The sequence below is a fragment of the Phaenicophaeus curvirostris genome, chromosome 1 (genome assembly GCF_032191515.1).
Source record: "Phaenicophaeus curvirostris isolate KB17595 chromosome 1, BPBGC_Pcur_1.0, whole genome shotgun sequence".
NCBI lineage: Eukaryota > Metazoa > Chordata > Aves > Cuculiformes > Cuculidae > Phaenicophaeus > Phaenicophaeus curvirostris.
In genome coordinates this window covers 16,814,373-16,839,230 of record NC_091392.1, presented here as the reverse complement: position 1 = coordinate 16,839,230, position 24,858 = coordinate 16,814,373, and the positions used below count along the sequence as shown (strand labels likewise).

The 24,858-nt window shown below is 34.5% G+C and overlaps 1 protein-coding gene across 1 annotated transcript in view; it reads right to left on the bottom strand.

Moving 5' to 3' along the window:
* Positions 1 to 24,858, bottom strand: part of TBC1D22A (TBC1 domain family member 22A) — a 171,424-nt gene that overhangs the window by 117,189 nt on the left and 29,377 nt on the right. Inside the window, exons 6-8 of the mRNA XM_069849907.1 lie at positions 23,366 to 23,494; positions 22,390 to 22,452; positions 17,520 to 17,634 (exon numbers count right to left, since the gene is read on the bottom strand). Of these exons, the coding sequence (XP_069706008.1) occupies positions 17,520 to 17,634; positions 22,390 to 22,452; positions 23,366 to 23,494 (307 nt within the window). The remainder of the gene's footprint in view (positions 1 to 17,519; positions 17,635 to 22,389; positions 22,453 to 23,365; positions 23,495 to 24,858) is intronic.

The following is a 24,858-nucleotide window of genomic DNA, read 5'->3' as shown; positions in this document are numbered from 1 at the left end:
TGACAAGCTCCAATTAAGGCACATTTGATTGGCAGACTAATATGCAAAGTGACAGTTTACATATTTAACATTCATTCATGTTATTTGTGTAGGCACACAGCACAAAGTGCTTCTTTTTCCAGGCAGTTTGGGGGGGGAAAGAAATAGACACATGAGATGTTTAGAAAAGAGCGAGCAGAAGGGAGTTCAGGACAAACAGAAAAAGCAAAAATAACCATCTCAAAACTGTATGAGATGAAATTTCAATTTAGGGCTTGTGCTTGAAAATAGAATTGCAGATTCTGGTTTTAGATAGCTTGAAATTTATTTTCAATGATTGAAACCTGAATGGACAGTAAGATAAAGATTAAATAACAAGGAGGAAAACAGCAGGCCAATGAGTACATGTACCAATAACTGGGGGGAAAAAAGATCACTGCATAAAATTTCCCTCTTACAAAGTCTCACAGCAATGTTTCTCATTTCCTTCAGTTTCCTGCGGAGATCTTTATCATGTTATCTATGTAACTGTAGAAGACAGTAAAATGGTTGCCTGGAGGAAAACTGCTGTAGCACTGAGTCAAGGACATGCTGATCTGAATATGTACATTGCTGTAAGCATCGTATTAGCTGTTCTTTACTCATTCCCAGTGTATCCTTCTGAAACTTCCCACAGCGTGAAAAGAATGAGTAACTTTTTCTAGAAAAACAGTTTTAACTGGATTTACTCCCAAAGGCAGAGATATAAGAATAAAATGAAAAATTAAAAAAGTACTGCTTACAACTACATACAGATTTCTTTTTCCAATGACAGTAGAAATTAAACATGCTAAACAGATAACCGCTCACCTTCTTCAAAAATACATTTTAATATCAGATTAAGGCTAGTTGGCAATTTTGGTGCAAGTTGTTCAAAATGTTAAAACTAAGTTCATAACTGATCTTTTAGATTTATTAACAAGTAAATTTCATCTTTTCAGTACAGATCATGAGTGAAAACATCTGCTATTAAAGATAGATGGAATCACACAGAACAAATTTTTGCATTAAATAACTGAAATTAAAATTTTCTGGTTAAGAATTTTTTAATGAAGAAACCATGTCCTTAAAAAAAACCAAAATGCTGAAAACTTATGACATGAAAATAGATTAATAATAGATAATACTTCTACAGTAACTAGCAGCCCTTTCAATACATCCAAACAGCCATCTGCTGTTCGAACACAATTGCACTCAGAATTTCTCTAAAACTGTTAGTTACACCAACACCAATATTCAGTCTTTATAAAGCAGGAAAGAAATGAATGTAACTTGATAGTTTTATTACTTCATTACACTAAGCAAGTTCATACAGAAAAACTCTGCTAAGCGTAGTGTACATTCTGTCCAAGGAAATGAATTTTTAATGAAACAGACATTTAATTGGCTTATTAATATTTTAATTTTAGCTTTTTATCTTGAAATTGTGTCTCAGCACTCAGAATCAGGCAGAACTGAGGTGAATTCACTGGAGTGGGAGTTAGGGGACAAAATAGGAATAATCCAGTGCTGGAGCCCAAAATAGACTGTAAAATAATCAATAAATTATGATTGTTTACATACACCTAATATACAAAACAATAAACATTAAAAGGTTAATTCTCTGAACAAATTGATTTGGTTTTTATTTAGCACTGATTTGTGTAAATATTTTTTTCTCATCTAATGTATAAGAAGTATTACTATATACTTTCAAGTCCAAATTTTTCTCCCAAGTAACATGTGATAGGAGGAGAGCAAATGGCCTCAAATTGCACCAGGGAAGGTTTAGATTGGATATTAGGGAAAAATTCTTTACTGAAAGAGTGGTGAAGCACTGGAACAGGCCTCCTAGGAAAGTGGGTGAATTAACCACTCACAGAAGTGTTCAAAAAACAGGTAGAAGTGGCACTTAGGGACATGGTTCAGTAGGCATGTTGGTGTTGTGTTGACAGTTGGACTTGATGATCTTAGAGGTCTTTTCCAACCTTCACGATTCTATGATTCTAATTATATACGTCTGGCAGATGTGCAAGGAAATCTGTCACAAGAACAGGTACTGTATCAAGTTTACTTTGCCATAATCTGCTTTAGATGTTCTATCTTCAGACAGACCTAATGTAAAAGTTACTAGCTAGGCATACAGACTACAAAACTAAGCATATAGGACTGCATGAGGAAGTGCACAGTAACGTTTCCACATCTAAAAGATCTTACATGTTCTATTTCAAATTCAGTTTTCAAAAAGCCTTATGAAACAGCTATTCAGTCACAGCTGCACTAAGACAATATTTTTATAAGGAGGGCAGGACGTAAAAGAGCATGTAAATGTTAATTCCTTCAGTAACAATTACCCAATTAAATATGTACATAAACACATCAATATTGCTCACTGAAAAAATATTAATTACATTTTTTTTCTGTCAGAGATAGCTTTTGAGATCTTAGGGATTAATCGCTGAAGTAAAATCTTTTCTTTTTTTGTGGTACTGCAGTCACAAAGGTAAAAATAAAAAAATAAAAAAATTCAACCACCTCATCAGTCTGGGCTTCGGTAAAAATCACCTTATTGCATTTCAGTTATTCCCCTATTACCAGTCATGTGCTCACACACACTCTGTATTGTTGACTTGTCTGTTAGAACACTGTTAATAATCTTACACTTTAAGATGATCCACCCACACCATTTCTCGAGGATGCAATAGGAAACATGATAAATATCTTTATACAACAGTATAAGAAAGCTGTTTTAAACATTAATCATTTTACTTCATTAATGCTAATTATCTAAGTAACATGACTGCATATGGGAAATGTTATAATCTCCTTTGAGCTTGAGAACAAGGTAAATCACCACCTCCAAAACCACTGTAAGCTTGATTTCTATGATCTAATTTTTATGCTCATCAAAATTAACGTATGACACTGCAAGTACTTGCAATTACTACTACGATAAAAAAGTAAATACGTCATGTACTTACTCTCTAATTCCAGATTCTGCATAACAGTAATCAGTAAATCATCAACTTTCTTCAGTGGGACTACATACTTGCCTGAAGAATTACTCTACTCAGGCTTTTTCTAGACTAGATTTTAATGGCAATTCCACCCCCACAATTAAGTAGTCCAGAACTTGCCATAATTCCTATTCATAAGCCACTGCACATATCTACATAGAAATAGGCCTGTTTTGAAGAATGATAAATTTATTTGAAATATAGGGAAATTCTAAACTCATGTTGCAAATTAAACAGACTCATCCACTGCAGACTGAGATTACTGCTCAACAATTCAGATGTGAAAAAGATTAAACGCATCTTTACTACTTCAACAATTCTACCACCAAAACAAAAAGATATCTAAATAAACTAGGTGGTACCAACAGGTCCTTGACCCACAGAACTTAGATAATGCCAAATGCAAGACTGGCAACCTCTTACACAGGTGACAAAATAGGCCAGTAAGTGCAATTTACATTTTGGGAAAAAAAAACCAAAACAAGACACATCTGTATTAGATTACTGCAAAACAAGAGTCTTCAAAGTGTATAAGATGATGGGTCTCCTTAATGTATTTTACCAGCAGTGAAGAACACAACTTTCAGCACTAATTCTTCTCAGAGTAATCACTTCAACAGGTTTGCTGCTGTCAACCAAAACAGACTGCCAGGGAGAAGTGGTGTATGAGATAACAAATTATGAGACTAATAATTAGCATCCAATATGCACAATGAACACAGGATGCTGATGAGCATTTTCTTAGAATTACTGATAAGGGAGTTTCCCCAAGAAATTCAAAAGGTGCTTGGAGAATAGAAAATGAAAGATTAAAGGTTGAACATGTCTCCCAAACCACATTTTTAATTATCTAGTTTGTGATTATCACTTAAATTTTTTTAAAGTTTCAAGCCGATGTATGCACATACACATGAACACACAGAGCACAAAACAGCGAGAATGAGACAAGTGTAAACCATAGCATGGTCAAACAAGTCTAAAGCAAGACCTGGAAAGACAGGCCTTGCCTATGCTACTGTATGGGATTGATTATAGAGATTTTCTAGAGAGAGTCTGTAGTGCTATATTTCTTCAAATGGAAGAGCCTTCAGAAAGAATCTATGAATTAATGTAGATTTTAAAAGTAATTATTTATTGGACAGGTTAAAAATAAAACAACTGCAATAAAGGCAAAATGTATATAAAAGAAAAAAACTGTCTATGTATTGTGCACATAAGCATGAATTTTAAAAGTTCTGAAAAGAAATGCCTCTTAACTGAATCCATATAGCAAAAGAAATTGTTTTGCATGTAATTACTTAATATGAAACAGTAGGCAAAGAGAATTCATTTAAACAACCCCATAAACAGTAATATGTTTAATACATTACCTGCATAACCTAACAGGCTATAGGTTCAACATTAACTAGGATAAATGTACAAGTAATAAAAGGTACCCAAGAAATTGTACATAAAAGTAATATTTTTAAAAAATTCTGAAGTTTAATTTTTTCAGTGAACAGACTGAAAATTTGCCACTGTAGAGTAGGTTCAGCAACCATTTATATGTGACAATAACTCCAAATAAGCATAAATTCAACCACTCATTAAGAAATGTTTCTTTTAACCTATTATTGTCATTGAACAACTGATTAAATTCTCAAAGAAAGATGGATGGCACAGGAAATAACTGTTCTTCAGTGACATCATATGCATAAGTCTATGATATAAAAATTGTTGGACATAAGGAAGAAATTTATTACAACAATGGTAGTGAAACACTGGAACAGGTTTGCCCAGACAGGTGGCACATGCTCCATCTCTGGAAACATTCAAGGTCAGGTTGGACAGAGCTCTGAGCAACTTGATCGGGTTAAAGATGTCCCTGGTCATTGCAAGGAGGTTGAACTAGATGACCTTTAAGAATCCAATCCAATCCAATCCAGTCCATCCTATGATTCTACAACAGTAGCAGTTATCTACAAATGCAAGCTATGCAATGTTGGTGAAATTTCTTAATCATGACATCTTTCCTTATTTTGAAATGTCCCATGTCGCTCATAGCTAATAAGAAAGAAATGCACCTTACAGACTTCTTGCTTTATTTACAACAGAATGTAAGTACCACCCATTATTTGTATTTCTTGGCATAAATTGCATACACTGAACTAAAAGCAACATATTTGAGGAGAACAAACTCTGACTGCACAGGTATCACTACCTCTTATACTGTTTAATTGTAGAGTGCACTCCTTAACTACCTTAATCTGCTGTGATTTACAATTTCCCAATGAAACCACTACATATGCATCTGTAGTAAAAAAAAAGGCACAAGGCTTGTTTTATTCATATGATTCAACCATATTTTTACATGTAACCTGTAACAAAGTAAACTTTTAAATCTTAATTAACTTAAGACAGAACATTTAAATCAGTTAAAAAGTATCTTTGATGGCATTACAATTTTTTTTTTTAAAAACTACTGGTATCTATTAAAAGTAATATGCTATAAAAGGTTTAAGTATTTTCTGCTTCTACAAAAAAAGGCAATTAAAACACACAGATGAAAAACTGTTTCACAAAAAGCAGGTATTTTGTTATTGTGCCTAAGTACTTAATTATTCACTTATGCTGTATAATTAGTTTTCCACAACTTAAAGTAGAAATGAAAAATTTCAGGTTTGCCAAATTAAAAGCAAGCAAAAATTCCCCATACTGATGAAAAAGCCAAATTACTTTGACTGTTACAATTAAAAAGGTTTGCATCTAAACTACAAGCAAAGCTTATACAAATTAAAAACTTTCAGCATAAAAACTTCTAACAAGTGTATTTGAACTGGTTTGAAATCTATAACTAAACACATATCTCATTAAACCTTCTTTTAGATCAAGATGCTCCTGACCTGTACAAGAGTATTTAAAAGTTACATTCCTGACATTTGTACAGCACGTTATGATTGCTTAAGTAATTCTTCCTCTTTTAGCTTTTCTTCCTGCAAGTTACTTCATAATAAACACAAAGTTGTGATATTTGGATGCCAAAAGCCATTAAAGTAATTTTCCAGTCTGTTGGAAAGCATGCTTGAGAAGATTTAGACATGAAAGTAAAACCACCTCTGTGCTGCTACAGAAAGATGATCGTTAATTATAACTATATGGAAACCATGGGGGAGAGCAAAACTAATGCACCAGCCAGAACTAAAATATGCAGCTCCCTTTGGAATACACATCTCTCCCATAGTTACATTAATTGTAATTAACTTCCCCCTTCTTCACATTTCTTTCATTTTTACACCTGCAGAAATCTTTTGGTTCTTTAATTTCATTTTACTGCTCTACCATTATTCAAGATCTTGTTTTCCATTTATTCCCATGACCCAGCATTTCCAGTTTGCAGTTGTGAATAAAATACCTTTCACTTCCTCACAGTGAAAGTCCATTAGTTCCTTAATTGTCTTCAAAACTTAGGCAATATAGATCACAAAAATTATTCTAAACTTAACAGAAATGTGTTATTTTTAAGGTAACATTCACATTATCAAATTCATTTCACTTTTAAAAGTCTGGGCCTGTGCATTAAGCATCATGAAATAACATCATCTTTAGACAGCTGCATTTTAAAAGTTTAGAAATACATATACAGATGCAAAAAAACCCAACAAAAATAATCCATTTCTTGATTTCATTGTGACGTGTGATGGAAAATGGACTTTATACAACAACCAACAGCATTCTGTGCAGTGGCTGAACTGAGGAGAAGCACCCAAACACTTCCCAAGTCAAAGCTGCATCAAAATGTCACTGTTTGGTGGTCAGCAAGTACAATCATCTGCTACAACTTCTTAAATCCTGGCAAAACCATCACAGCAGAGCAGCATTGCCAGAAAGTCTACAGACTGCACCAAGAACTGCAAAGTTCACATCCACCACTGGTCAATCGAAAAGGACCAATTCTTCTCCAGGACAACTCCTGACTGCATCTCTCACAAATGACTCTACAGAAGCTCCACAAACTCTGCCATGAAACTCTGCCTCATCCACCTTCCTCATCAGACCTCTCTCCCACCAATTATCACATTTTCAAGTGCCGTGACAACTTGCTGCAAAAGAAGGTTTTTCGCAACCAGGCAGCAGCCTAAAACACCTTGAAAGTGTTCATCAGTTCCGGGACTCCAGATTTCTATGCTACTGAAATATGCAGACATGTTTCTTGTTGGCAAAAATGTGTAGTTTCTAATGTTTCTTATTTCAATTAATAAATTATATTCTAAGCTGAGGTATACTGTTTTAAAGTTGATGGTTTAAAACTGCAATTATTCTTGCACCAACCTAATACAACAGTTCAGAACTATAAGACTCAGAGAGCATTATCTAGAATATTGCTTGAATTGCCAAAAAATAACATGAATATCTAGACTCTAAATAGTAATGTTATAAAGCAATGCAACAATCTTATACAGTTTTAGTAGAGTCCACTTTACACTTCAAAAATAGAAAGCAAACTGTTTCACATTAGAAGCAGTGATAGAGAAGCTTTATAAAACTCTAGTAGATTAATAAAACTATGACAGGTTTTCATTTTCCCTTATCATCCAAACTTGAAATTAGATTGCTAAGTAGAGTACAAAAGACTAAATACAACACAAAAGTTGATTTAATAGTAAAACTGAAGAATTATTACTTTATTTTTAAACAGGTCATGGGTTTTGAGCTTTTCCTTCTACATGTTTTAGGACATAAAACACATCCAATGCTTTGGTTTCATGAGCTGAATTCTGACATTGCTGATAACTATATTAAAAAATAAAGTGGTTAAATATTTAGAGTTTCACATCAACAAGACAGTAGACTCCCTGTAAATTATTTTCTTTTTGTATAGGTATCTTTTACATACAGCTATGTGCCTTTTTTTTTTTTCTAGTCAACATTAACATTCAAAAGCCTATGCTTTCATTATGTGGATTACCCTTTCTCCGAAGACTACTGCAAAGCCTAAGAAAGGCTGAAAGACTAAAATACCTTAAAATTTCAGGGCTTAAGTGGTTTATATCTTTTTTAGAAGAAAACAAAGTCATAAGACAATATGAGCAATTAATACATTACTCAAAATACTAATTTTTTCTCAGATGGCAAACTAAGAATAACAGGCAATTAAGCAGTTGGATATGCTTACTAGAATAATCTTAATGTCTCTTTTTAACTTCTGACAGTAACTGCCAACCAGAGCAAGTGAAATCTAACTCTAATTAGGCTTATTCTACGTCACATACATAGGAGGTTTTTTTTATAAGTATCCACAGAAAAGTTCTAGTTAAAATAAGCTATTTTTTTCCTGGCAGATAATGGAGCTCAAAGTACATCTCACTTCCTCTACTAAAATACCCTCATGAACTAAATACTCAGCACTCTTAGTACAATCATTCTGTAATCAAACTAAGTAAGACATTTTATCTCAGCCCACACTTTATTCAAACTTGCAGTATGTGCCAGTTCATAAGAATGAGAATTTTGATTTTGCAATTTGTGTGGGCAAACAATTAGATTGCTAATAACTTAATTTTGTTTCAACTAAGATACCTACAGTTATTTTCTCTATTCCACTAGCATGATACAACTTTGAACACTTTGGTTACAGAGATCTATGGAACTACTGCAAAAATGAAGGTTATAGAAAACAAGAAAGCAATAAAATTAAAAACACTTCTACATATGATAAGCAAAGAATTTCAGGGAATTTTCAGTAAGCATAAGAAAAGTTTGTATATCAAATATTTTTTAAAACTAGCCTTGAAATTGAAGCTGGTAATTAGAAAACTGATATTTACAGTGCTTAATTATCACAATTATCGTTAAAAATTTGTTCGGCCTCAAATCTTTCTCTAAGAAAATGTTTCAGATGAACTGTTATATAATTAGCTGGGGAATCTGACAGTGTATTGAGGAGAAAGAAATCAAAACTGAAACATAAAGACAAAGGAGAATTGGTTTTGTAGAACAGTACTGTCTATTATAATAAATCATGGCCATTCAAAGCACTACTAGAAAGTAAAAATACTAGAAAAGTAGGTTATCATACCCTACCTCTGTCTGTTGAGATAGCTTTATGAGTACTCCCAAACTTGCTAAGCAAAATATAAGTGGAATTCACACAGACTCATTACGAGGGTGCTGTTTAATAATACATCTAAAGCAGCCTTAAGAGCTACCTGGCTTGAAATGGAAATCTTGCTTCTCCCTTCTTCCCTAGCATGCTTCTGTCTCCACACTAGTGCAAACATTCATCTCTGATGCCTGAAGTGAGAGAGAAAAATTATTCATAGTATTATGGTGCCATTTCAATTGATAGGATCCCTTCTGCCAGAGAAAACTCAATGCTGATCCAAGAAAGAAGACAGCAAGAAGTGTTTGGGTTGAGAAAGACAAAGCAAAACTACAAGTTTTGACAGCAGCAAGCCTCAATTTAGCTGCATGATCTAAGCACAAAACAAGCAAACCTTTTTCTGCTCAATGAAACCCAATTTGGAAATACCCAAGTATGCAGCTCCACTGTTTAAATTTAAAGAGCAATGAAATGAGGCCAGGACAGGCAGGGTACATTAACCTCTTGAAACACCAAATGGAATCTGAAAGAACATTAATTCTACAGCACATAGTATATCGCTACATATATTTTACTTATTAATATATTTGCTTACCAGTAAGGTCTTGTAAGTGTGTAAGCTAGCTTACTATCACCCAAGTATACCAAACAGTTACTTGTAGGTGTATGTTCAGCTGCTCATTATTAACACCTTCTCAGGGTTACTATACTCCAAGAAATGCTAATAGCACTAATTGCGTTGGTACAGCAGGCTAAAAATCTGCTAATTAAGTAAATTGCCTCATTTTGACCAAAGCAGACTAAGAGAGAGCTTCTGCAGACAATCACTCATATATTTGATACTGAATGCCACCAGTGACTTCCAATAGGTTAAACAACTAGGGAAAAAACAGTAGGGAGTAAACTCTATCACTAGCAAGCCACATACGAACTGCATACCTGGATAAAGCTCAACTATATTCATTAGAGTTTTTACTATTATAACTACATGAAAAGAAATTGTCCTTAGTTAAAACAGTTCTATAACTCTAAGCTAGAACAAAGTGCTCGCTACAGGACTAGACACACTGCAACTAAAAAAAAAGTAAATGTTATTCCACCAAGTCATGCTGAAAAATAAAGATTAATTTTCCCAGTAAATAATTAAAATAAGTATCCAAACGCAAAAACAAGAGGATCAAAATATTAAAGGTAATTTATAGCTCATTGCCCCTTATTAAACAGTTCTCTCCATTCCACAAGTCCTGCAGATATATTTGCCCTCCTTCATGCTTGCTTATCCCCTAACACTTCATAAACTAAGCATGAGGTGTCCTCTTAAAACCCATATTCTTCTTACAGTTGTGTTTGCAAGGCCTCCAAATATACTGCTTTATTAACCAATCCTAGACATAGCCATATATCATGGCAAGCATCGCTAGCTGACAAAACGATTCACTGCTAGTTATTTTCACATGAATTCTCCTCCTTGATTAAAGTGAACAGAAAGATGTAAAACCTAACATTTCTTTGCCCAATTAAGCCTGAAAAACTATATTATATTTTAATAAAGAAAATTGCTCACACATTGTGAAACATTCACTTCTCTTAAATGAAAAATTAAAAAAACCCAACCTTCCAAATCACGGAAGGATATGTGTGTATTTTAAAGATCAATTATAACGGGACTACAAGCATCAGAGTCTAAAAATTGCAGTGACTTAAAAAAAAAGTAATTAGATTTTCCACCAGAAAAGAATAGCTGGATTCCAACTGAAGAATCTGGTAGGTGGTATAAAACAGAAGTTGTAAGGAAGAACTGAGACCTGTAACAGTGTCTCAGGAAGCTTCTAGATGAAGTAGTAGCACCCAAACCATAAACAAACAAACAGGATAAAATATACTTTAGCTCCACAAACTCTATTCAATAATGCCCTGTTAAGACTCTCTTTCAGCATCATCATTTCTAGCTGCCTTCACACTGCAGTCTTAAATCAGTGCCATCACACAGCACAAGACTAGTACAGAAATACCCAGTCCTGAGCACTGTGGACAGGCACAACACAGGTCTCTGCTTACTTGTGGAGCTTATTCACCTTTTCCATGATAGAAAGCAGGAATCATCAATGTGTAAAACCAGAATCAAATGCTGTTTACTTTACTCAACACAGTCCTCCCTCTCCTCAGCTATCACTGTACCACTTAAAAAAACTTTGACTGGACGACAGATTAGTGCATCACAGGGTGAGGGTGGGGAACACATTCCTAGAAACTGAAAAAGTGAATGCTGGTTATCTCACAGCTGTCTGAGACAGTGCCAAACAATTTCTGTGTCATATTACAGTGTACACACACACAGAGAGACATATCAATTAGTAAGTGTTACATAATATGTGAAAGCATAGAGCGCTTCAAAGAGATTTGACAGGTAAGTCAGGTTTCAGATCAATGGGTGGCTCAGCTACACTGAGCATCTTAACAGAGGAATGTGTATAATGTTTTCTGGACTTACATAAAAGATGGAATTACATTTTTAGTATTTGCAAAACTTCAATTCAGAAGAGTTTAGTGTAAGCTTTCTTCACTCCTTGCCCAGCCAAATCACACAGATAAAGTCAATTTCATTGAATATTGTTCATGTCTATAAGAACTTCAGTCAATCTCACTGACGTCACAGGTATTACTACAAAACATCATGGAACTTACTAAGCAGCAGCACAGAAGCTACACTACTGGTGACTTAAATTATTTTGAATACTTCTTCATGCAAGTTTAGCAATAGTTTTAAAAAATGAGAAAGTATTTTCTTAATTATACAACTTGTAATAAAATGTTAAAACACCAGTTATGCTTCATGTCAGCACTTTTATGCAAACTTAATTTGTATAAGTTTCATAAATAATTTCAAACACGTAAGTAAAACATTTGAATACCATATTGCTTAAAAACATGTTTTTATTTTAACAAAGAAAAGCATTAAAACAGTAGAAGTTTGTAACAAACTGTAATGTCAAAATTACCAGAAAAGTTCAAGAGCAATACAACAAATGCATATAAAATTTTTTAATCTCTCATAGTCCTGAGCACTCAGTGCTGGGAGGTTTCTTTCCTCATAAACCAATGGATGACTCCGTCAGTCTCCAACCACATGAAGAGCCTGGGAAAGAAAGAAGTAACCAGTTAATCCTGTTATAGCTCCTTGCTCCATTTGTCATTCCCTCAATTTCACTCAGTGTCTTCCAAGAATAATAACTACAAATATGTTACATTTTTTCCACTTGACCTCCTCAAAACCCCAACACGTGAGCCCCACTCATAATTCTCCAATTACCAGCTTGTTCTTATTAAGGAAATAACACGTTAAACGAATTTTTACCCTGTAAAGTATAGGAAAAATCTTCTAGCAGCTTTGAGAAGTCAGTGGATTAATACTCTTTACACTCTGGCTTACTGCCTCATCATTCAGAAATTCAGTTTTATGTACATTTTATATAGGAGGCTGATGGGAGATCTCATTGCTCTCTATAACTACCTGAAAGGAGGTTGGAGAGAGGAGGGTGCTGGCCTCTTCTCCCAAGTGACAGAGGACAGGACAAGAGGGAATGGCCTCAAGCTCCACCAGGGGTGGTTCAGGCTGGACATTAGGAAAAAAATTTTCACAGAAAGGGTTATTGGTCACTGGAACAGGCTGCCCAGGGAGGTGGTTGAGTCACCTTCCCTGGAGGTGTTTAAGGGATGGGAGGATGAGATGCTGAGGGGCATGGTTTAGTGATTGATAGGAATGGTTGGACTCAATTATCTGGTGGGTCTTTTCCAACCTGGTGATTCTATGATTTACTTAATGCATAAGAATTATAACTCCCTTTACTGAAAAAAAATATTCTCTTAAATTGAGAACTTTTTTCATATTTTATAAACAAACATTGAGGAATTACCTCAGACAGTGATAACAATGCTCTGAAATGTTACCCCAATTATACTACGAAAATAACAATTCTAGATACAGCATTCAACTAACTACAGAAAAGCCGAAATGAACAGTTTTAAATTTAATTATTTGCAGCAGAAATTTGCATATATTTGCACCCAAAAAGGAAGAAACAAGGGAGTAACCAGTAAGAAATCTCCTTTTAAGGACACAAAGACTTCCGGTGACACATGAGAGGGAATAGAAAGAAAGGTAATCAAGGGAGCTATAGATAGACTTTTCCAGGACCAAAGAACCTTTATGCTCTCACAGTAACACTGGCCCGGAACTAACTGCCATCCCAATCCCTTTAGGATTTGAGGCTGCAATAATTTTTCCATAAAGTCATGGCAGTATCTATTTCAAAAACACTAGGTAACAGAAGTTGCATTTAATGTCTTCTATTAAAGGATATAAGATTACAAGAAAAATACTTACAAGGGTAAATCCCCCTCTTTCCAAAGCTTTCAGTTCATGAGTTCTTGTAAGCATCCTCAAACTGTCTCAAGCTCCTCTGTTGCAAGAAGATTGCAGACAACATCTCAATCATCATTCCCATCTTCAGCAGCCTTACTTTTCTTGATATTGTTTTTCTGACATAAAATGATGATGTTCTAGGATAGTGTTCATTTTTCTGCCCTTTACTTCCCAGTAATTCCTAATTTCCTCTTGAGCCAACACTGCCAGAGGTCTCAAAGTGATCCCACACAGCCATCGCACTTAGCAGTGGCCTGATATGCATCCTTATTATCTACAGCTTTCATCTCTCTGGATGGTGAATAAATCCAGGTCCTCTGCAGTTCTGGATATACACAGAAGGCCCAGTGAATGATGGAAATGCCAGATGTAGTAAAATGTAGCTGACTCCATGAGCAAGAAACTACAGGCAACTATGCAGCACAACTTAATACACGAAAACAATGTAGATCAAGAGGAATACTGAGCAACAGGAAGGACTATAAAGAGAGCAACATTTGTGGCAATAACAGGTCTTGCAATCCTGTGCAAAAGGTCTTTGTACACATTACTTCAGCAAACAGTCAGCAGTCATAGGGTATATCTTACCTCGTTAAAAAAAGTGTCTCTGGAATTTCATCTACATGGATGAGATTAGTTTCAACACAACTAATATGCTACAAAGACACGGAGCTTTCAGGAACACTGCCTTGACAGCAATTAGCATTTGTTCTAACACCACATGTTGTAATAGTGCTATGTCATGTAGGAGGTTAGACGTAAGCCCAAAATATTTTCTGTACCACTAGCGTTCAAAATTTGAAAGGAAGTGTTATATTATAGCAGAATAAGCTAACGGATCTCCAGCCTTTCCCATGGAGGAAAAAAGAAAAATGGTTGAGACTGACATACACAATCACCCGGTATGAGAATCCTACTGTTTAAATTCCTTCCCCGCCTAATTTAGACCAGAAATCCTAAGCTGAATCTATTGTATTCCAGCAGGAGCAGGTACCTACACCCTCCAAAATTTCTTGAATTGTAGTTTTGCCTCCCCTGGCAACCTAACTTTATCTTCCTGAAAACCTTACACTTTGACCAGATATACAATGTTGGAAAGGTTGAAAGAATGCTCTCAGCATTTAACATACTCAATTCCTACACTGAGTCACTCAACCTATTCTAAATGTGTGAACCTACATGCTAAAATTAGGTACCTCAATCCATACTAAATGATCAAAACATTTATGACTTATAAAAAGATTATGGTACTTATAAAAAGACCCACAAACCTACTTCTATGGCATGCAGATTTGAATGAAAAAGTCTTACTAGGCAAATCAATTATGACTTCCGTGCATGTAATTTCTATCTTCAGAAGATCTTTACCAACAATTTTGAAATGGTTTTTGGATGTCCATAGAAGAGCAGAAAGACTCCCATCACTAGAATAAATGTGTCACACTCTTCTTATGTAAGATTAAAGATTAATGGCTCATTCGCTTGTCATAAAGCCAAAATAAACACAGCTTTCCTCCCACCAAAATATTTGATAAAACTGCAACTATGGGCAAACCTTATCAGGATATACCATCAGATGATATAATCAGCACAGATTTATTATTAATGGCATTGTTAATGATAACGGATTATTACTCTTTAATAATCCTTCAGGACATCTTTTTTTTTTTTTAATTATAGAAAGAATCTAAAATAAAAGGCATTATCACTTTAACGGAATGAATCAGGGCCCAAGTGACTCAGTACTGCAATACAATGGTTTCAGTTAAATGGAGCAAACAAAAAACAATAGTTAAAAGAAAGCAATAAATATCACAATTTAATGTACAGACCAATATTCCATTAAAATCAGAGCAAGCAATAAGATCTAGAGTAAAAATCTAAGGTAAATAAAAAGTATAATTAGAGTAAATATTAAATACACTAATAGTTTAAATATTCTTGCTAGGAAACTAGCAATTATGAATTTATTATTTCTTAAGCACAATTCATTGTCTGAGTTTTGTATCATTCTATAATTTTAATATAAATCCCTGGATTTTTGAGGCACTTCATAAACTTAATGTCCCCATTTCAAGTTTAAGTAAAACATGAGCTCTTATTCATTCTAACTTGAATGCATCACTCAGTGTAACTTGAATACATTAGAAAGACTCCATCCAGAAAGCTACTTAGAGAAAAATCTTAGAAAGTTTTTTAATGTCACTAGGGGCAATAACTGCTATTAGCACTTAGCCAGGATCACTACTATATTGAAGAAGATACCTTCATTTCAGTATTTTTCTTATTATATAAAAATTATTTTTGAAATGAGTGTTTAGAATACAAGTTTCAGAGTTTCATAAGTTTTAAATGGCAAAATATCTTCTGCAGTTGTTAGTTCTGGAGTTTTGTCTTTCTTCCCTAGACATTTCCTGGAACATCTATGCTCTTCAATACAAAAATACTGACAAACATATTAACAATCACCAGGGTGTCCAAATGTAAGTTGGTGGTAAAGACAAACTTATTTACCATATTAATTAAATGGTCTATTTAACATGGAATATCAATTCTCTAATCACATCTCATTTGAACTTCTTATTTCAATTAACAACCCTAAAGTCTACTAGAGACCCTACTGTTCTAGGATCATTAAGAACATTTTCATTATCTATCAAATGATGGAGTAAAAGGCAAAAACTGCAAGTACTCTCAGGAGTAGGCCTCTACCCTATTTAAGAGATGATTAGGGAGAAAGCAGCAGTAGTCCTCATTAGTTGCTTAGCAATGAAATGTCCCACCATGAAACAAGAAATGAACAAAGCAACAGAGGTGTTGCTATATAAATGAGTAAATGGATACTCTGTCATCCACTCAAGGATAATCTGTCCTTCATTAAATCTAATCAATCTGGATTAAGACAGCAATGGGTATCTTGCACAGATAAGGTAAGTAAAATCCAGTATGTACATCCTTACTGAAGTATCCAGACAACATTGGTCAAGTTTACACATAAACAGTGTGTTTTCATTATATTTTTACTGCCTAACCTTACCTTTTATATCCACAGTTATATTCAAATTATTAGTGAATTATTGTTAATAAACCATATTCTTACTGTTTAAAAGATTCGCATGTAAATTTAAAATATTAATGATACTCTAATAAGAGATGAGCTTTCAACCAATATCAGAGCTTGCCAAAAAGTTCTTAAAAGGTATATTCATGTGAAAGTCCAAAAATGCAACTCTTACTCTTGTTAGTAATGTTGTAAGCCCCAGAAAAGCAGAGCTCTTAACTAGATAAATATGATGACTGCTCCCTTAATTTTCAGACCTTCATTTCAGGTTGTTATTCTTTCAGCCACTGATCCAGTTTAATAGATACCTTCTAATTTAATCTCCCTGCCACTCATTTAAAAGCTTTCCTTGTTTCCATGGCAGTTTTTTTTCTTGCTGTGGCATTGGGGGCTTTGTTGTTGTTGAGTTCAGTTTTTTTAAACACCTCCTCATTTAATATGTACAATTTAAAATATTCACAAAAAGCATGAACCAGAAGGAAGAAAAAGAGAGAGAAAAGGAGAATAAAACCAAGTATGAAGAAAAAAAAGCATCAGGATTGATGAACAGTTCTTAACTACAAATCAGGATAAAAGTAAATGCTAGATTGCGCTTCTTTCCCCTGCTTTCAGATCTGACAAACTAAAACACCATCCGCAACTTCTACAGAGGGTTTTCACTGATTAGTTTGAGTTTTGTGGGGAAGAAGTGGGGGGAATGTTGTTTGGAATAAAAACCTGAAGGATTCCTGAACTTTACTGACTACTTAAAGTCCGATTGCTTCTCCGTATGTACTGTATTTAAATAGAACTATATAGATTTATAATTACTAAAATTTACTATAATATTCTTTTATCAAATTATGGTTTGGTTAGCTAATCCAAGTTCACTGTAAGATTAAAATGAAGATGCTGCTCCAAAACCAGTAACTATTAATAATTCAGTATTAAGACAAATCTTACCTATGTACTCGCAAACGAAGACTACAAAAAAAGGTGTAACAAGATCATTTATGCCCTGAACATATCCACTGGCTGGATGACGTATTGCCCAAATAAACAAAATTCTTTCAAAGATCTGAAAAAGAGTTAAAGAAACTATCAGATAATTTATCAAGCGATAAGCACATTTTAAACAAGACACTTGAAAATTATACAAGGACAAATTTAATATCAGACTTACTGGTACAAAAATATGCAGACAAAAACATAAATGAACACTGGTGATCATAATTAATTTCCAATGCTAAGTAAGCCTCTTGGTCCTCTAAAAGGAAATATTTGTAGGGTATTAGCACACGTTGAAACCAATCTAGTACATAATTCAATTAAAGTAGTTACAACAAAGTAGCACTTATTCACTGGAGCTTTTCCAATAATATAAAATCCCTCTTTCCTCAAGAAGTAGAAATATTAAATTATCTTCCCATGACTTTTCACCTCTTTGAAAGAAGTATTTTATCAATACCATAGTCTACTTATTCCAAAATAATGCAAAAAAAATTACTTCATATACCTTAGAGTTTATAATAGCACAAAAAGAGATTCCATAACAGTTAACATGGCCTAATACTGCAGTGTGGAGTTTTAGACTTAAGAAGAATGTTTACTTGTAAATAAAAACAGGAGATGTAAAAAATAAGGCAACTGCCTGCTGTACCACACAACCTCACTCCCTTAATCCTTTAAACTGCACCTTGCTTAGGATCTGCAAAAGCTCCTAAGGCCACAGCATATATGATCATGGGAAGGACAACATGAGAAGAGTATGGAGCATGAAAATAACAGAATTTTTCTCTGAGACAATTTAGGTCTGTGACAAGCTGGTTTTCCTCTCAATTATTTGCTTCTGAACATGCAACATACATACAACATGGAAACTGCTATGCGCTTTGCCCTAATTACAGGTAGTCAATCAGGTACAAGCTTCTGAAGCGAAGGAAGGTTTGCTCTCTCCCAGGAAGCCAGAAAGCAGAGGCAGGTAAGTGGAGCCAAGCCAGAACAACTCAAACCATAGGACTATGTTGCTCTTATGAGTTGGCCTCAATTCTAACAAAGGAAAGACTTTGCAAGGACCTCACAGAGATTGCATTGTTCTCTGCAACCTCAGAAGTAAAGGAATGCTCAGGCTTCAAGAAAGTCCATAAAAGACCTGCCTTGAAAGGATGCAATAGGTAGAGGAAGATTAGTTTATGAATCCTATATTATTTCTATTCACTCTCACTTCAAGTTTTTGCTAGATTAAGGATTTCATTATTCTAATTCCAGTTTAAGTAAAATCTTATTCTCTAGTTTAAAAGCCAACCTACATTCATTTTCAAGTAAGGAATGGCCTAGGTATATATGACTCGCATCCAGGTGTTTTAAGTTCTGTAACATGTTTCCATATGAGCTACCTGAAGCTGAAACACATTTGTACTTTTTGCTTTGAAAATAAGTTCCAAATACCAATATCCATCACAGGCTTTTCTGGAGAATCAACTTCCCTCAGTCTCCAGGTTTTGTTTCCCTAGAATGCTGAAAATCCACAGAATAAGAGAGACTGTCAACAACAACTATGAAAAGCTTTGAGAGACACGGAAACACAAGCCTTAGCATATCTCATGTCTAACACATTACGGCCAAAATTAAGATTCAGGTTTTGCTCAGTGTGATTTCAGCTTCAGGGCAAAGATTAGGAAGAAAGGGAGACATTCATTTAGAAAATTCTCTCCACAAACACTTCTTGTTTACATTAGCCAGGACGCTTATACCTTTAAGTATAAATTCTTCTTGGTTCTAGGCCCCTCACCTTATGGTTTTTAACGTGCACTGGATATTAAAAAAAAACAAACTATGCCCATCAAGTAACAGCCAGTGGAGTTTCATTGTGTATCAAGAACTGTATAAAGACCTTAAGTTCTGTTATTTAGTGTGCTTCTACATTTTACAACATTATACCTTTAAGTTATTACAGTTGTTTATGTTATGTTTCTAATGTTTTTGAAAACCTGCCAATCTATCTTGGTCAGTAAGCTCACAGCCACCCTTCCTGCTTCTATCAATTGCCGTTTCTAGTTTCAGTAACATTAGTTTTTCAGTATTATCAATGTTATTCTTTATTTCACTCAAAATAAAGAACACATTCAAGACCCTGCAAATACAGATAGCCTTCTTGAAAACAAATATGAAATGCAGGTGACTATAAAAACACATATAAAGAACAACTACTGAATGTAGACTAGTGCTATGCACTAGGCTAAACAGAAAACTACTGGTGCAATGGGTTTACAAAATACGCACAGTGAGAAACAACAACAAAAAAAATCAGTAATTTGGTAAATAACAGTTATCAAAATATATATTGTAAAAACTATTAGAGTGCTTTTCATGAAGGCACATCTCAAATCAAATAACCTAAAAAGTCATAATGCCAACCTTACCTTATCTTTCCTCAGAATCTGATAATATGCATAGTTTCCACTGTAAATTGAGGTGCCTATGGATTTCAAAACATTTTTAAAATCAAAGTATGAGAACTAAGATGTAGGTGGGGGTTGTGGTTGCATTTTTTGTTTGCGTGTGGGTTTTTTTAGTATCATTGAGCAGGAGGGATCTTTCAGTGATTGGCACACCAGATTTAATATCCCCAAAAGCATCTAATCAGAAATTCAACAAATACACACTGAAATAGTGTTTTCAATTTCCTAGCCATTTTCATAAAGTTTAATTTACTGTTCTGAATTGAAAAAATGAGCACTGAGTACCTGAAAGGCAGGCTGATTTAAGTTTCTATACTGCAGTCATCACAGTGTTCAAATAGGATTCATTAAAAAGGTCACTTTCCTAAAAGCTTTCGTTCTTGATTTCCAAACCGGCAACAGAAACTGGAATTAGTTTTCTACTATGAACCACTACATCTCATGAGATGTCATTACCAATCAATTATTCTCCTTTGAATTTAACTTTCATTCATGGGAATAATAACAACTATATTCATATCCATAAAGAGAAGAACCCATTAGCTTAAATGCAGACTTAGAATTTCATGTGGGTTTTGCCACCTCACAAGAACACTAAAGCCCAAAAAGCTTTAATCAAGAAAGCTTTGGAGAATTTGATTTTTGTTTCTCAAAGCAAGAAAAAAAATAGGTGAGAAAAAAATTATAAACTATGCTTAAACCATGTTGTTTCCCTGAAATTACTTATCTCATACAATGCAAGCTTAGACAGGAAGCACACAGCCATGTACGATCCATCTCAACAAAATCCAGTTAAAGATAAGCAGCCTGGTCTATTGGGAGGCGTCCCGGCCCATGCCAGGGCAGTTGGAACTAGATATGTTTAAGGTTCCTTCCAACCCAAATCATTCTGATTCTACGACAAAGCAGAAGCTGATAACAAATTACAGACTAATCCACATCAACTAATGACATTTACTAAATCTACACTTACAGTCTTTAGTCTTTAAAATAAACTTGACACCAAGTCCTTCTTCCTCTTCTTTGAGGACTGCTATTTATTTATTCCCTGACCTTAATTGGTACAAAAATCATCATAGCATCCACACTAACAGTATTGCACACTACGCCAACTTTTGAAACTTCACTGTAACCCAGACCCATGACTCCTTTGTCTTCTTTACAGTTCTTGTCATCTTATTTTAAGAAAGGGGAAGTGACTGTTGCTCAACTACAACCAGCAACATCTTCCACCTCCCTAGAACAACAGAAGTCCCTTGTCTGCACTGAGCCTTTGTGAGTAGGAAGGTTTAAGGTGAGGATAAGAGGTTAGGCTATGCTTGGGCATGGCTCCAAACACCCAGAAAGGGAGAGGAAAAACGAGGGAGACGTTGGATGTTATGACCCTTCCAGCATCAATTGCACTAGTTTTTATAAGACCAAGCAATTATATCATCAAGTTGGACTTGGCTTTCTTGGATCAGACAAAGAGCAAAGACAAGACAGGCACAAGCCCACCCTCTCAATAGCACACATCTAGTCAGGAGATCAGCAGAGCTCTGAAAACCTTGAACACATGAAAATCCCAAGATACTGACAGATCAGTGAAAGTTAGAGCAGTTCTCTATAACTTTTTTATAACTCAAATACTTCCTAGATTTCCCCTTATCCCATCGATTGCTGCTATCCACACTTTACACATTCTTATTCTTCTATACCTCAAGGCCACTCACTCCCAACTAACAGAATATTATTAAAATACACCTTTGTTTTACAATAGTTTTTTTTTTTAGTGCTAATCAGCTGTCACCTCACTCCTCCAAGCTTTCTATCATTTTTCCATCCATTCCCTTACTACTCACTAGGGAAGTATAAGGGGATTGGACTAGGGAAGATGGATGGGATAGAGTATCGACAGGGATTTGGAGGGTGAGGAGTGCTATAAAAAAAAAAAACCAAACCAAAAGCAGCAATTTGCAGAACAGCAGAATTACAGAATCACTAGGCTGGAAAAGACACCCAGGATCATCAAGTACAACCATTCCTATCAATCACTAAATCATGCCCCTCAGCACCTCATCCACTCATCTTTTAAATACCTCCAGGGATGGTGACTCAACCACCTCCCTGGGCAGCCTGTTCCAGTGCCCAATGACCCCTTTCCATGAAAAATTTTTTTCTTATGTCCAGCCTGAACCTACCCTGCTGGAGCTTGAGGCCATTGCCTCTTGCTCTGTCCCCTGTCACTTGGGAGAAGAGGCCAGGTCCCTCCTAGCTAGTTCTGAAGTAAAAATAACAAGTATGTCAAACTAATTGATAACCAATGTTGTGATATCAGATTTATTAATAAAATTATTTCCCAAACCAGAAAAATCTTTAGATACCATTCTTACCTCTGTCACTTTGGGCTGAAGTCTTAAAACTTCAGGACTCATGCGTGGGATATCTATATGGATCTAATTAGACAGAAAAAAGAATACAGTAAAAGGAACAGCAGACTTTTTAAACAAAACAATAGTTTAAAAATACTATGATTTTACAGTTTCTCATGTATTACTATTTCTGGAATAACAATGATTTCAAAACATATGGCCAAATCTTGAAGTCATTGTTTACCTATTAACAAGACAATATAAAAAAAAAAACAATCATACTTTCTTGTTACAGTTTAGGATTCTTATGTCACATTTTGATTGCTTGCAAATTATACTCATACTGGCAATACTCATTACTTCACAGTAATTCTCAGTAAATACATACTACTACTTCCGTAAAGTCATGTTCAACTGACACTATTACACATTCTTATAATACTAAAGATCAGATTTGAAGCTGGAATAAACATCTCAGCTTCTTCTATCCTAAGAAAGGGGCAAGTAGGATTGCTTGGTCTATACTTAGTGATAGAAACTATTCACTGTGATAATAAACCTATCTTCAAGTTTTCTTCTTATCTGGGCAGGCAAGAAAGTTTGGCATGCCTGCGTTTATTGCACACCATACACAGTTTCACTTTCTTAAGCAGAAGTATAGAGTCAGTAAGAAACAGCTATTGTTCTACTTTCCCTGTACCATCCTCACTCATTTGAAGAGGTGTCTGAGCAGGAGGTGAGAGATTTGAAAAACCCTACTATTCTAAAAAGGAAAACTATGGCACAACCAAAGCTCACATTAAATGAAATCCACCGTTTCAAATTTCAGACCAAAGCATTCCATACTTATGGAATGTTTATGTAGGAAAAAAATTATTAGAGAGCTATCAGGTAAGATTAAAGAAATAGAAAAAATCAGTAGCAAACTTAAAAAATAATCTCTTTAAGCCCTTTAGCAATGTCCTCTGAGTAGAAGTCACTTCAATAGGTGTTCTACCTGTCTATAAGTATCCTGGTGATTTTCATCATTTCTGGAATCATAGTATTGTTCAACAAATGCAAAATACTCTTTGCGTTTTCTTTTTAAAGTGCTTTCTCTTCGGTCCACATTTGCAGGAAGATAGCCCTAAAAAAAAACCAAAAAAAAAAAACCCAAAAAAAATCAGTTACGTGAAAAGGATATTCCTCTGCCCTACAAAAAAACACCACTAGCATTTGATTATATGTGACAGGAAAGATAAAGAACTGATACAGCGCCATGCAGTCCTACATGGATCTGAATAATCAGCTATTAAATCAGTTTCCTAATGATTCCAACTGATAACAAAAGTTCAGATGCAAACACTTGAATAAAATCAGCTTTTTTTTTTTAAGAAAAAGTTTCAACTTTTTCCACCTTTAAAAAGCAATTTCTCATCAAGAACTCTAAGATAATGTTTGACTTCCAAAGAGAAAAGCTGAAATAAATAAGTTCAGATAAATGTAATACTATAGGAGTCCATCAACATCTGCATTCCTACATGGCTATTATTGTAGCAATTCTATTACATTTTTAAACAAAATGCATATTACCTCAGTTGCCTTCATGTAGGAGTGATGCACATTAGCAAATATGTTTAAATTATGGTAAAACTTATAAGGCAATGGAGTATTAATTCAAAATATTTAAAAACATTCTATCTACTTTGTTTCACTTTTTAAGATGAGAAAAAATAATTTCAAGCTTTCGTTTCATCTCAAGAAGTTATTACAAGTTTAATCACAGAAATAGACTCAAGAGCATGACTGACCACACTATTAGATGTAAGAACACTAGCTGTACATTTCCTTAGTTGCTTCCCAAAAGCAATTTAAAATATTATCTTATTTTCCATAAGGTATGGACACACTAAGGAAGATATATGCCAGGTATGTAGGATTATACATTCTTTCTTTAAGTAGAAAAATATATCTGAATGTTCCTCATTGATCTCAATTATAAAGATCTAAAAATACCAATCTTCCCCCCTCCAAAGAACGACATTCTCATTGGCTTCTTTTGTTCAGTTTGATCCCCATACCTAACACCCCAGCATACTTGCCATTTGAAAAATGAGCTCAGGTTAATATTTCAACAGTTTATGAAATTAAGTATCATGAATGCTATTAAATATTCAGTTTATATATAAAGTACACTTAACTAGAAGCACTATTATTCATGTAACTGGCTACCAAAAAATTTTCCTGAATATCCAGAAAGAGTTAATACTTTCTTGTAAGCAGCTTGATTTCAAATGATCAACTCCAATATCCCAGAATACTGCACAAAAGCAAGCTAGTCCATATTTTACACACGTGGCAGTCCTGAGAAAATACTTTAAGAATCACTCTAAAGACAGATGGTTTTGAAAGAGATCTGGACATCCAAGATAATATAAGAAAAAAAAAATCTAATAATCATATTATTTACTAGTCAAGTCAAATTGAAATTTCCCTCACCAATATTACAAA